Genomic DNA, 14,204 nt, shown 5'->3' with positions numbered 1-14,204 from the left:
TGAGTAAGAAGTTGCTGTGGCCGAGGTCAAAGAGGTTTTTGCCTGCTTTCTCCTCGAGGATTTTAATGGCTTCCTGTCTTACATTGAGGTCTTTCATCCATTTTGTGTTGATTTTTGTGTATGGTGTAAGAAAGTGGTCCAGGTTCATTTTTCTAATTGTCGCTGTCCAGTTTTCTCAGCACCATTTGCTGAAGCAATTGTCTTTATTCCATTGGATATTCTTTCCTGCTTTGTCAAAGATTAGTTGGCCATATATTTGTGGGTCTATTTCTGGGTTCTGTATTCTGTCCCATTGATCTGAGTATCTGTTTTTGTGCCTCACCCCAAATTTTTTTATTGTTTATTCATTTTTGAGAGAAAGAGAGAGTATGTGTGAATGGGGGAGGGGCAGAGAGAGAGGGAGACACAGAATCCGAAGCAGGCTCCAGGCTCTGAGCTGTCAGCACAGAGCCCAACGCAGGGCTCAAACTCATGAACCATAAGATCATGACCTGAGGCAAAGTCGGAAGCTTAACCCACTGAGCCACACAGGCGCCCCTGTTTTTTAGTTTTTTTAAACAGGGAAGATTTCAGCATGTTTCCCATGCTGAGATAATGAACCTAGTGAAATATGTTGGATGGAAAAACCATCACTGATTGAATGAGGGGCTGGGATGGGCGGCGGTGGGGGGGTGGTGAGGATGGCATCTGGGAGATGGTCACAAGAACTAGGTCAAGTCAGGAACACAGTCTTGCCTTTCTTGTTCTGCACAGGACTTCCCAGTTGGACTCAGGGGCTTAACATCGGAGGGCATGTAGGCTTGCTGGTCTCCAGTGACACTGCTTAGAGGGAGGTGTTAGAAACTGGGTCTTAGGAAAGAGTGTACATGGGGAACAGTAAAGCGAAACAGGAGTGTGGTCAACATAAACCTATCACTCCAGGTTGCTGAGATACCTGCACTTATCCGACAGTCTAAAACGTGATGTGCATGCTAAATATGTAACAATTTAGAAAATCATTGTCTTTGAAACTCTGCATTCTAGGGGCACTTGTACCCCAACGTTTATTTTTATTTTTATTTTTTTTTAATTTATATATGAAATTTATTGTCAAATTGGTTTCCATACAACACCCAGTGCTCATCCCAAAAGGTGCCCTCCTCAGTACCCATCACCCACCCTCTCCTCCCTCCCACCCCCCATCAACCCTTAGTTTGTTCTCAGTTCTCAACAGTCTCTTATGCTTTGGCTCTCTCCCACTCTAACCTCTTACCTCTTTTTTTTTTTTTTTTTGGTTCCCCTCCCCCATGGGTTTCTCTTAAGTTTCTCAGGATCCACATAAGAGTGAAACCATATGGTATCTGTCTTTCTCTGTATGGCTTATTTCACTTAGCATCACACTCTCCAGTTCCATCCACGTTGCTACAAAAGGCCATATTTCATTTTTTCTCATTGCCACGTAGTACTCCATTGTGTATATAAACCACAATTTCTTTATCCATTCATCAGTTGATGGACATTTAGGCTCTTTCCATAATTTGGCTATTGTTGAGAGTGCTGCTATGAACACTGGGGTACAAGTGCCCCTATGCATCAGTACTCCTGTGTCCCTTGGATAAATTCCTAGCAGTGCTATTGCTGGGTCATAGGGTAGGTCTATTTTTAATTTTCTGAGGAACCTCCACACTGCTTTCCAGAGCGGCTGCACCAATTTGCATTCCCACCAACAGTGCAAGAGGGTTCCCGTTTCTCCACATCCTCGCCAGCATCTATAGTCTCCTGATTTGTTCATTTTGGCCACTCTGACTGGCGTGAGGTGATACCTGAGTGTGGTTTTGATTTGTATTTCCCTGATAAGGAGCGACGCTGAACATCTTTTCATGTGCCTGTTGGCCATCCGGATGTCTTCTTTAGAGAAGTGTCTATTCATGTTTTCTGCCCATTTCTTCACTGGGTTATTTGCTTTTCGGGTGTGGAGTTTGGTGAGCGCTTTATAGATTTTGGATACTAGCCCTTTGTCCGATATGTCATTTGCAAATATCTTTTCCCATTCCGTTGGTTGCCTTTTAGTTTTGTTGGTTGTTTCCTTTGCTGTGCAGAAGCTTTTTATCTTCATAAGGTCCCAGTAATTCACTTTTGCTTTTAATTCCCTTGCCTTTGGGGATGTGTCGAGTAAGAGATTGCTACGGCTGAGGTCAGAGAGGTCTTTTCCTGCTTTCTCCTCTAAGGTTTTGATGGTTTCCTGTCTCACATTCAGGTCCTTTATCCATTTTGAGTTTATTTTTGTGAATGGTGTGAGAAAGTGGTCTAGTTTCAACCTTCTGCATGTTGCTGTCCAGTTCTCCCAGCACCATTTGTTAAAGAGACTGTCTTTTTTCCATTGGATGTTCTTTCCTGCTTTGTCAAAGATTAGTTGGCCATATGTTTGTGGGTCTAGTTCTGGGGTTTCTATTCTATTCCATTGGTCTATGTGTCTGTTTTTGTGCCAATACCATGCTGTCTTGATGATGACAGCTTTGTAGTAGAGGCTAAAGTCTGGGATTGTGATGCCTCCTGCTTTGGTCTTCTTCTTCAAAATTACTTTGGCTATTCGGGGCCTTTTGTGGTTCCATATGAATTTTAGGATTGCTTGTTCTAGTTTCGAGAAGAATGCTGGTGCAATTTTGATTGGGATTTCCTTGAATGTGTAGATAGCTTTGGGTAGTATTGACATTTTGACAATATTTATTCTTCCAATCCATGAGCAGGGAATGTCTTTCCATTTCTTTAAATCTTCTTCAATTACCTTCATAAGCTTTCTATAGTTTTCAGCATACAGATCCTTTACATCTTTGGTTAGATTTATTCCTAGGTATTTTATGCTTCTTGGTGCAATTGTGAATGGGATCAGTTTCTTTATTTGTCTTTCTGTTGCTTCATTGTTAGTGTATTAGAATGCAACTGATTTCTGTACATTGATTTTGTATCCTGCAACTTTGCTGAATTCATGTATCAGTTCTAGCAGACTTTTGGTGGAGTCTATCGGATTTTCCATGTATAATATCATGTCATCTGCAAAGAGCGAAAGCTTGACTTCATCTTTGCCAATTTTGACGCCTTTGATTTCCTTTTGTTGTCTGATTGCTGACGCTAGAACTTCCAGCACTATGTTAAACAACAGCGGTGAGAGTGGGCATCCCTGTCGTGTTCCTGATCTCAGGGAAAAAGCTCTCAGTTTTTCCCCGTTGAGGATGATGTTAGCTGTGGGCTTTTCATAAATGGCTTTTATGATCTTTAAGTATGTTCCTTCTATCCCGACTTTCTCAAGAGTTTTTATTAAGAAAGGGTGCTGGATTTTGTCAAAGGCCTTTTCTGCATCGATTGACAGGATCATATGGTTTTTCTTTTTTTTTGTTAATGTGATGTATCACGTTGATTGATTTGCGAATGTTGAACCAGCCCTGCATCCCAGGAATGAATCCCACTTGATCATGGTGAATAATTCTTTTTATATGCCGTTGAATTCGATTTGCTAGTATCTTATTGAGAATTTTTGCATCCATATTCATCAGGGATATTGGCCTGTAGTTCTCTTTTTTTACTGGGTCTCTGTCTGGTTTAGGAATCAAAGTAATTCTGACTTCATAGAATGAGTCTGGAAGTTTTCCTTCCCTTTCTATTTCTTGGAATAGCTTGAGAAGGATAGGTATTATCTCTGCTTTAAACGTCTGGTAGAACTCCCCTGGGAAGCCATCTGGTCCTGGACTCTTATTTGTTGGGAGATTTTTGATAACCGATTCAATTTCTTCGCTGGTGATGGGTCTGTTCAAGCTTTCTATTTCCTCCTGATTGAGTTTTGGAAGAGTGTGGGTGTTCAGGAATTTGTCCATTTCTTCCAGGTTGTCCAATTTGTTGGCATATAATTTTTCATAGTATTCCCTGATAATTGTTTGTATCTCTGAGGGATTGGTTGTAATCATTCCATTTTCATTCATGATTTTATCTATTTGGGTCATCTCCCTTTTCTTTTTGAGAAGCCTGGCTAGAGGTTTGTCAATTTTGTTTATTTTTTCAAAAAACCATCTCTTGGTTTCGTTGATCTGCTCTACAGTTTTTTTAGATTCTATATTGTTTATTTCTGCTCTGATCTTTATTATTTCTCTTCTTCTGCTGGGTTTAGGCTGCCTTTGCTGTTCTGCTTCTATTTCCTTTAGGTGTGCTGTTAGATTTTGTATTTGGGATTTTTCTTGTTTCTTGAGATAGGCCTGGATTGCAATGTATTTTCCTCTCAGGACTGCCTTCGCTGCGTCCCAAAGCGTTTGGATTGTTGTATTTTCATTTTCGTTTGTTTCCATATATTTTTTAATTTCTTCTCTAATTGCCTGGTTGACCCACTCATTCGTTAGTAGGGTGTTCTTTAACCTCCATGCTTTTGGAGGTTTTCCAGACTTTTTTCTGTGGTTGATTTCAAGCTTCATAGCATTGTGGTCTGAAAGTATGCATGGTATGATTTCAATTCTTGTAAACTTATGAAGGGCTGTTTTGTGACCCAGTATATGATCTATCTTGGAGAATGTTCCATGTGCACTCGAGAAGAAAGTATATTCTGTTGCTTTGGGATGCAGAGTTCTAAATATATCTGTCAAGTCCATCTGATCCAATGTCTCATTCAGGGCCCTTGTTTCTTTATGGACCGTGTGTCTAGATGATCAATCCATTTCTGTAAGTAGGGTGTTAAAGTCCCCTGCAATTACCACATTCTTCTCAATAAGGTTACTTATGTTTATGAGTAATTGTTTTATATATTTGGGTGCTCCAGTATTCGGCGCATAGACATTTATAATTGTTAGCTCTTCCTGATGGATAGACCCTGTCACTATTATATAATGTCCTTCTTCATCTCTTGTTACAGCCTTTAATTTAAAGTCTAGTTTGTCTGATATAAGGATGGCTACTCCAGCTTTCTCTTGGCTTCCAGTAGCATGATAAATAGATCTCCATCCCCTCACTCTCAATGTAAAGGTGTCCTCAGGTCTAAAATGAGTCTCTTGTAGACAGCAAATAGATGGGTCTTGTTTTTTTATCCATTCTGATACCCTATGTCTTTTGGTTGGCGCATTTAATCCATTTACATTCAGTGTTATTATAGAAAGATGTGGGTTTAGAGTCATTGTGATGTCTGTATGTTTTATGCTTGTAGTGATGTCTCTGGTACTTTGTCTCACAGGGTCCCCCTTAGGATCTCTTGTAGGGCTGGTTTAGTGGTGACAAATTCCTTCAGTTTTTGTTTGTTTGGGAAGACCTTTATCTCTCCTTCTATTCTAAATGACAGACTTGCTGGATAAAGGATTCTCGGCTGCATATTTTTTCTGTCTAGCACACTGAAAATCTCGTGCCAATTCTTTCTGGCCTGCCAAGTTTCAAAAGAGAGATCAGTCACGAGTCTTATAGGTCTCCCTTTATATGTGAGGGCACGTTTACCCCTTGCTGCTTTCAGAATTTTCTCTTTATCCTTGTATTTTGCCAGTTTCACTATGATATGTCGTGCAGAAGATCGATTCAAGTTACGTCTGAAGGGAGTTCTCTGTGCCTCTTGGATTTCAATGCCTTTTTCCTTCCCCAGTTCAGGGAAGTTCTCAGCTATTATTTCTTCAAGTACCCCTTCAGCACCTTTCCCTCTCTCTTCCTCCTCTGGGATACCAATTATGCGTAGATTATTTCTTTTTAGTGTATCACTTAGTTCTCTAATTTTCCCCTCATACTCCTGGATTTTTTTCTCTCTCTTTTTCTCAGCTTCCTCTTTTTCCATAACTTTATCTTCTAGTTCACCTATTCTCTCCTCTGCCTCTTCAATCCGAGCCGTGGTGGTTTCCATTTTGTTATGCATTTCGTTTAAAGCGTTTTTCAGCTCCTCGTGACTGTTCCTTAGTCCCTTGATCTCTGTAGCAAGAGATTCTCTGCTGTCAGCTATACTGTTTTCAAGCCCAGCGATTAATTTGATGACTATTATTCTAAATTCACTTTCTGTTATATTATTTAAATCCTTTTTGATCAGCTCATTAGCTGTTGTTATTTCCTGGAGATTCTTCTGAGGGGAATTCTTCCGCTTGGTCATTTTGGATAGTCCCTGGCGTGGTGAGGACCTGCAGGGCACTTCCCCTGTGCTGTGGTGTATAACTGGAGTTGGTGGGCGGAGCCGCAGTCAGACCTGATGTCTGCCCCCAGCCCACCGCTGTGTCCACAGTCAGACTGGTGTGTGCCTTCTCTTCCCCTCTCCTAGGGGCGGGATTCACTGTGGGGTGGGGTGGCCTGTCTGGGCTACTTGCACACTGCCAGGCTTGTGATGCTGGGGATCTGGCGTCTTAGCTGGGGTGGGTAGGCAAGGTGCACAGGGGCAGGAGGGGCAGGCTTAGCTTGCTTCTCCTTAGGTGATCCACTTGAGGAGGGGCCCTGTGGCAGCAGGAGGGAGTCAGATCCGCTGCCGGAGGTTTGGCTCCGCAGAAGCGCAGAGTTGGGTGTTTGCGCGGAGCCAGCAAGTTCCCTGGCAGGAACTGGTTCTCTTTGGGATTTTGGCTGGGGGATGGGCGGGGGAGATGGCGCTGTCGAGCGCCTTTGTTCCCCACCAAACTGAGCTCTGTCGTCAGGGGGCTCAGCAGCTCTCCTTCCCTTTGTCCTCCAGCCTTCCCGCTTTCTGAGCAGAGCTGTTAACTTATGACCTCCCAGACGCTAAGTCGCGCTTGCTGTCGGAACACAGTCCGTCAGGCCCCTCCGCTTTTTGCCAGCCAGACTCGGGGGCTCTGCTTGGCCGGCGAGCCGCCCCTCCGCCCCAGCTCCCTCCCGCCAGTCCGTGGAGCGCGCACCGCCTCGCTGCCCTTCCTACCCTCTTCCGTGGGCCTCTCGTCTGCGCTTGGCTCCGGAGACTCCGTTCTGCTAATCCTCTGGTGGTTTTCTGGGTTATTTAGGCAGGTGTAGGTGGAATCTAAGTGATCAGCAGGACGCGTGGTGAGCCCAGCGTCCTCCTACGCCGCCATCTTCCCTCTCTCCTACCCCAACGTTTATAGCAGCACTCTCAACAATAGCCAAATTATGCAAAGAGCCTAAATGTCCATCAACTGATGAATGGATAAAGAAATTGTGGTTTATATACACAATGGAGTACTACGTGGCAATGAGAAAGAATGAAATGTGGCCCTTTGTAGCAACGTGGATGGAACTAGAGAGTGTGATGCTAAGTGAAATAAGCCATACAGAGAGGGACAGATACCATATGTTTTCACTCTTATGTGGATCCTGAGAAACTTGGTGGAAACCCATGGGGGAGGGGAAGGAAAAAAAAAAAAAAGAGATTAGAGTGGGAGAGAGCCAAAGCATAAGAGACTCTTAAAAACTGTGAACAGGGCGCCTGGGTGGCGCAGTCGGTTAAGCGTCCGACTTCAGCCAGGTCACGATCTCGTGGTCCGTGAGTTCGAGCCCCGCGTCAGGCTCTGGGCTGATGGCTCAGAGCCTGGAGCCTGTTTCCGATTCTGTGTCTCCCTCTCTCTCTGCCCCTCCCCCGTTCATGCTCTGTCTCTCTCTGTCCCTAAAATAAATAAACGTTGAAAAAAAAAATTAAAAAAAAAAATAAAACCCTCTATTTAAAAAAAAAACAAAAAAAAAACTGTGAACAAACTGAGGGTTGATGCGGGGGGTGGGAGGGCGGGGAGGGTAGGTGATGGGTATTGAGGAGGGAATCTTTTGGGATGAGCACTGGGTGTTGTATGGAAACCAATTTGACAATAAATTTCATTTAAAAAAAAAGAAACTCTGCATTCTAAGATGGCATTATTGACACCAAGACGTACATAGTTTTAACATTTTAACCACTTGATAGCAAGTAGGTCAAACATCTGGATGTCTACAGATATCTCTCTTTGCTGTGCCCATGTGAGCTGGCTGAGGCTCTACATTTGTTCCTTTGTTAAGTTACTCGTTCAAGATATAGTTCTTGAACATTTAGTATGTGCCAGGCCCTGGCAGATGTTGTCTGACAGGCTATAAAAAAGCAGACAGATTTCCTTCCCTCATGGACTTAAATTCTAGTGGGGAGACAGATAATGAACAAATACTTCCAAATTGTGTCTTTGGGGAAAAAATGAAGCAGATGCTAAAAAAAATTAAAATATAGGGATGAGGAGGTTATATATACTTTTAAATACAGAGGTGATCAGAGAAGGCCTTTTAAAGAACATAACTGTTAAGCAGACACCTGAGGGATGAAGAGGAGTCAGCATTAAAACGATTAAAAGGAGGCCTTCTAGGGAAAGGAAACACTATGTGCAAAGGCCCTATAGTAGGAAAATAGACTGGCACAATCAGTTAACTAGAAGAAGGCCATATGGCTGGAATGCAATAAACAAGGGACCTAGTAGTAGGAGACAGTTATAGAACTAAGTGGGGCACAGGTCAAGGAGAACCTTAAAGTGATCATGAGACCAGATTTTATTCTAAGTGGAATGAGAAGCCATTGAAGACTTTTTTTTTAATGTTTACTTATGTTTGAGAGACAGAGAGAAAGGGAGACACAGTGCGGGCAGGGGAGGGGCCGGGTGAGAGGGAGACATAGAATCCAAAGCAGGCTTCAGGCTCTGAGCTGTCAGCACAGGGCCCGATGTGGGGCCCAAACTCACGAACGGTGAGATCATGACCTGAACCGAAGTTGGACGCTTAACCGACTGAGCCACCCAGGCTCCCCACCATTAAAAACTTAAAAGCAGAAGAATGGGATGAATTTATTATTTTTTTAAAGCTACTCTGATTGTTATAGAGACCACGGATTGGAGTGGGATAAGTATGGAATCAGGGAGCCCATTAGAACCATTCTCAGTGAGAGATAATGGAATTGAGCCAGCATTACAGCAGTGAGATGGAAAGAAGTAGACAGACTTGAGATCTATTGCAGACATTCAGTGAAGCGTGCTGGTGATGGGTCAGGTGTAGAAACTAAGATTGAGGGAGAAATCCAGCATGATCAAGGAAATCAAGGTTTATGAATTGATCAATGGGGATGGAGATGATGAGGGTGGGAAGAGGACAGATGAGGAGTGGACATCTCAATGGAGATATCAAGTAGAAGTTAGATATAAGAATCTGGAGCTCCAAGGAAAAGAGTTGGGCCAAAGATGTAAATTTAGATCACTAGTTTGTGTGGGTCAATGATCAAAGTCACTTAAAGGAGATTAGAGGGAGAAGAGAAGGCAGCCGGGCATCAAACCCAAAGGAATTCCATTCTGCAGAGGTGGGCTATGTGAAATGACTCAACAAATAAGGAAACTGAAAAGGAGAAGCCTGAGATATAGGATGAAAACCAGGACAGAGCGATATGTAGACATCAAGAGAGGAGTGTGTACAAAAGGAGGAAGAGGTCAGCCGTAGTGAATGGTGTCACACGTTGCCTAAGATGAGGAGTGAGGAACGAACGTTGGATCGGCAACATGGTGGCCAGGGGCATGGAAGTCACTGGGACCATGGTCTGGAAGCCAAATGAAAGGGGATGAAGTGGGAAGGGGGTTAGGAAGTATGTTTAGTAAACATAGACCATGCTTTCAAGGAAGCTGACACAGACCAGGTAGTGGACTGAGGAGGATGTGAGGTCAAAAGAGGTTTTCTTTGAGAGAGAAGTGCTTGGAGCATCTGCACAGGCTGATATTAACAAACAGAGAGAGGGAAAGGTTGATGGGAAAGGAAAGATAGGCAATGGAGTAAAGTTTTTGGGGAGGCAAGAAGGGTGGGATCCAGACCCTGAATAGGGGAGAGAGATTTTTGACAGCAGGGTATCCACTTACTTATTGTAACATGCAGGGAAAGGATGGGTGAAGGCACAGACAGTTCAGAGCCTTGGTAACAGGAAGCTGGGGTAGCACTGACTTGATGGCTTCTGCATTCTCAAGGTGTATGTGGTGAGGATATCCATATTTGCCTAGTAGACGGGGACTCTCAGCCTGAAACATGTGCCTCAGCCTCTGAATGGTTAAGTTGATTGTCTCACCGTTTCCACCAAAAATGACCAAACCATGTTCATTAGTCACTAACACCCCTTGCTTCAAAGGAGAAGCAGAATTTTAAAAGGTAAGAGGTTCTCACATATTTTATCCATACCCACTCACACCTGCATTCCAATCTTGCTATACTTTATTGCTTTCCTCCATGCCATCAATATTCTCCATTTGTCTCGTTGGTTGCTTTTTGATCTACATGTCCCTTGATCAGTGACTTTCTCTTCACACAGGCAGGTGGATGGATGGTATTGAGCTGGTAATCCTATGTGGACTAGAGCCACTTGTTTTCAGAGCTTGCAATAACAGATAAGAAAACATCTTAGAAAGAGAAAGTGCTAATCATGTTAGGGAGATGAAAATGAGAAGGACTGGAGCAACACTAAGGTGACCTCCCCAGAACGCTGGCACAAGCTCCTGGAACATCCACATTTGCACACATTTGTGTAATCAGGTTGTAGCCTCCTCTCTCATCTGTCATCTAGAAAGCCATCTCTCATGCACTGTTTTAAACACTTTTTTTAGTAATGAGAAGCTTAACCTTAAAGAAAAGCTACAGTTCTGCTTATCACATACACCAAATGACGAGTGTGTTAAGCTCCTGAATGTACTTAGCAACTTCCCACCCGGTAGCTCAAAGAATTTTTCATTTATGTTGAGCCAGATTATCACCAAGCTTTCGCTGTTTCCTAGAACTAGGCTAAAACAGGTTGGGAAGTTGCCATTAACCATTTCAGGAAGCCCTTTAAGGTCACTTGGGTATCATTTAATAAATTAGCGTTCTAGCAGGCTCAGTTAAAGTTCAGGAAATAACTTAAACCCTAGGACACTCTGACTCATAGTCTGCTTTGTCCCCACCACAATAAGATTTGAATTCCAGACCTGTGCACCAAAGATTCTAAAAGGGCTCTCTTGCCTTTTGTTAATTCCAAAATAAACAGGCCTGTTATTTCAGCCCTGTTATCCTGAAATAAAAGATGGGAAGATAGAAAAACCACGACTTAGATTGTTCAAGATTTTATATTAGGTCAACTCACATTTCTTCAGTGCAGTCTCATACTACATGCCATGCATGCCTCATGTAGGAGCTGTGTGCATAATAAAGGCCAAATCCCTAAGGCATATCATTTTGCTTTTGAGTGTGAGGCTGTTGCTGAGAATTACTCAAAGCTATGCAGAATTTCATGCTGCAGTGAGTTAATGAAACCATCCATTCCTCCTTCACAGTGTATCAATGTCATATACACATAAATTTCCCTTTTCTCTGAGCTAAGCAAAGTGTACTACATATAGTTTTTCATTTTGAAAAAAAGCAGATACTTTTTGGATCAAAAAGAGAGAGAATTACCTTGCCCCACGCTGATGAAGACAAGAGTTTTTGGAATCATCTCTGGAGGATGTAAACAATAGGACTGATACCTGCATTCTAAAAATCATCTACCTGAAACCTTCCTTTGAGGCAGGTGGCTTGGATTAAATATACCTTCTGATTTAGGCTCCAGCAAATCTGTATTTCCAAATACAATTTTGCTGACCCACCGAATAGGATCACGTTCACAGGGTCTTACCCCATATTGTCTGAAGCAGTTGTGTGGGTTTGTTTTCTGAATTTATGTGTCATGGAACTTTATTGAAATGGAAATCCTGGTTTTTCTATTGAACTTCAGGCCATCTGGAGATTATTTCAAAAATTCCACATATATACAATATACTTCTTTTGTAAGAGTAACCTTTTTCAGCAGATAGTGAGATGGACCTTAGTTTGTAAACCAGTGTTTGGAAGATTACAGTTCTCCAATGAGAGTAGATTACAGACAATATCGTGGAATCTTTACCTGAAACTTTTCGACAAATAACAGACAGTTGAGTGTATTTCATCTCAGACTTGTCGGTCTTGTTCTCCAGGGTTCCAATTACATTGATGCATAATTATCCCTATACTATCTATTCCTTAAGACTTGGCTAGGGCTTCTTGACAAGGACCAAAGGAATCCAAAGATTAGGACCCAACTTTAGTCCAGGGATTGGAAAACTGTGGCCTGCAGGCTGATTAGAGCCTGCTGTCTTTTTTGGAAAGAAAAGGTTAACTGAACCATAGCAAATGCTTATTTGTTTACGTATTGTCTATAGCCACTAACATGTGACAATAGCAGATTTAAGTAGTTGCACCAGAAACCATGTGGCCTCCAAAGCCTAAAATATTTACTATCTGGGCCTTTAGATACAAAGGTTGTAGACTTTGGCTTTAGTCGATACATGTTCTGATATGTATAACATAGTATAACATAATGTAGTGTGTATATATAATATAGTATAGTATAATGTAAAGAGTATTTTTGGTTCTTCTCACCCCCAGAAATTAATTAATGGAATGTGAAGATAAGTGAATTACTATTGATAGCAGTTTTATTTCTGCATTCCAGAAATACAACAATGATTGGTGGATAGGAAGACTGGTGAAAGAGGGCTGTGAGATTGGCTTCATCCCAAGTCCACTTAGACTGGAGAATATACGGATTCAGCAAGAACAAAAAAGGGGACGTTTTCACGGAGGGTAAGTCTCCTTCCTTCTTAGAAACTTATTTTGGGAGGTGAGTAGAAAAATAAGATGATGTTTTCAAGTTTGCTCGTCAGGTTAAATATGTATGCTTTGAGAGTAAAAGGTACTTTTCTGTATATGAGGTGTTTCTGACATTGACACAGAGGGGTTTCAGAGAGTTCATTCTCCCCACTGCATGCTAAAGTCTCACCTCATTGGCATCACCATGAATTCCACAGCGGAGATTTTTCTGTGGCCTCAGCAAACCCTGCTTGGAGATTAAGGTCTCCTCCGTGATGGTCACGGGGCATTCTTTCTCAGTACAGTAAGTGGGAACCTGACCTGACCTGGCATCAGGGCTCTTCCTGGTTAACTTTCAGAGACCCTCTCTCAAGCGGGCATGTAATGCAGTGGTACATATGGTACATTCCAGGGCTAGAGGTTGCCTCCACCCCACGGCATCTACCGTCTCTTGATAATGGAGTGAAGATTCTGTCTAACTTCAGATGAATCAACCTGTAGTACACTAAAGAAATAGCTACAAAAATCTCAGAGTGCAGGTGTTTGTAGGTCCCAAGGATACAAACAAAGCCTGAGAAAAGAGAAATCAGAATCATCCTGAGCCTGCATATATTGAGAACCTACAAGGAAGCATGAATTTAATAAGTTATCATTTTTTGAAAGACCTAAAATAGAAGCAGTTCTTTCTCTTGACTCTCACTTCCTTTTTCTGTTGGATCCTTTTCTGCTTCAAAAACTCCTGTGTTCTTAAGGGGCCCTTTGCCTTTGTCTTAATGGGAACTTCTTAATTATGATAAAACATCACAAAAGTACAGTGAGCCCCACTTTTAATTGCCAATCTTCTTTAGTATATAACATGCCTGTAATATTATTAATTATTAATTCTTCTTATCCCTTCTTCTCTTGACTGTTTTGTCTCGATTGCTGCTCCTTAAATGCATGAGGAACACACGTTCCTGCTTTAGGACCTTTGCACCTGCTAGTTTTTTTTCTTATTGGAACACTTTGCTTCATATTTCCACCAGCTCACTCCTTCATCTGCTTCAGATCTTTGTTAGATATACTCTTTTCAGTGACCCCTTTTCTGCCACCATCTTTAAAATTGTACCCACTTCCCTTCCCTTACTTCCTATCTCTCTCCTTGACTTCGTTTTCCCTATTGCAATTATTACTGTCAGAAATACTATGTATTTACCTGTTCATCTGTTTGATAGTGATATCTCCCACTAAAATCTGTCTCTGTGAGGAAGGGATTTTGTCTTTCCCCCCTACTGTTGTATTCCTAGTTTCTAGAACAGTGGACACTCAGTAAATATTTGTTGTATGAAATAATAAATGAATTTTTATCATTTCCAAAATTGTTATTTTATTATTATTATTTTATTATGTTGTTATGTACTTTTGAATAAAAGCTTTTTTTTTTTTTTTTGTGGCAGGCCAGGAGTAAAACCAAGAGGTCACAGACATGATCTTATACAACCCTGTGAGGTGTAACTTTTTCTGTAGATAGGGCAACTAAGGCTCAAAGACATGAAATATGATGTGCCAAGTTACCACGACTAGTAAGGGGAAAAGCCAGGATGAGAAATTAGATAGTTCTGACCTAAGGACCATACTCTCAAGCACAAAAGGGAAGAACATTAGGAAGGTAGGCT

The 14,204-nt window shown here is 42.0% G+C and overlaps 1 protein-coding gene across 7 annotated transcripts in view; it reads left to right on the top strand.

Annotated features, from left to right (window-relative positions):
* The window catches only part of CACNB4 (calcium voltage-gated channel auxiliary subunit beta 4), a 264,301-nt gene that overhangs the window by 205,404 nt on the left and 44,693 nt on the right, over positions 1–14,204 (top strand). For 6 of the 7 annotated variants that reach the window (XM_086718593.1, XM_025912523.2, XM_086718594.1 and 3 more), the window contains one exon: positions 12,413–12,543. In XM_086718593.1, the coding sequence (XP_086574719.1) occupies positions 12,413–12,543 (131 nt within the window). Of the gene's footprint in view, positions 1–12,412; positions 12,544–14,204 lie in introns of those variants that run through there. The other variant, XM_086718598.1, reaches the window with a different exon arrangement.

Source organism: Puma concolor, chromosome C1, assembly GCF_028749965.1.
Source record: "Puma concolor isolate L17-30 chromosome C1, mPumCon1.1.hap2, whole genome shotgun sequence".
NCBI lineage: Eukaryota > Metazoa > Chordata > Mammalia > Carnivora > Felidae > Puma > Puma concolor.
This window is presented reverse-complemented; position numbering and strand designations above follow the sequence as displayed.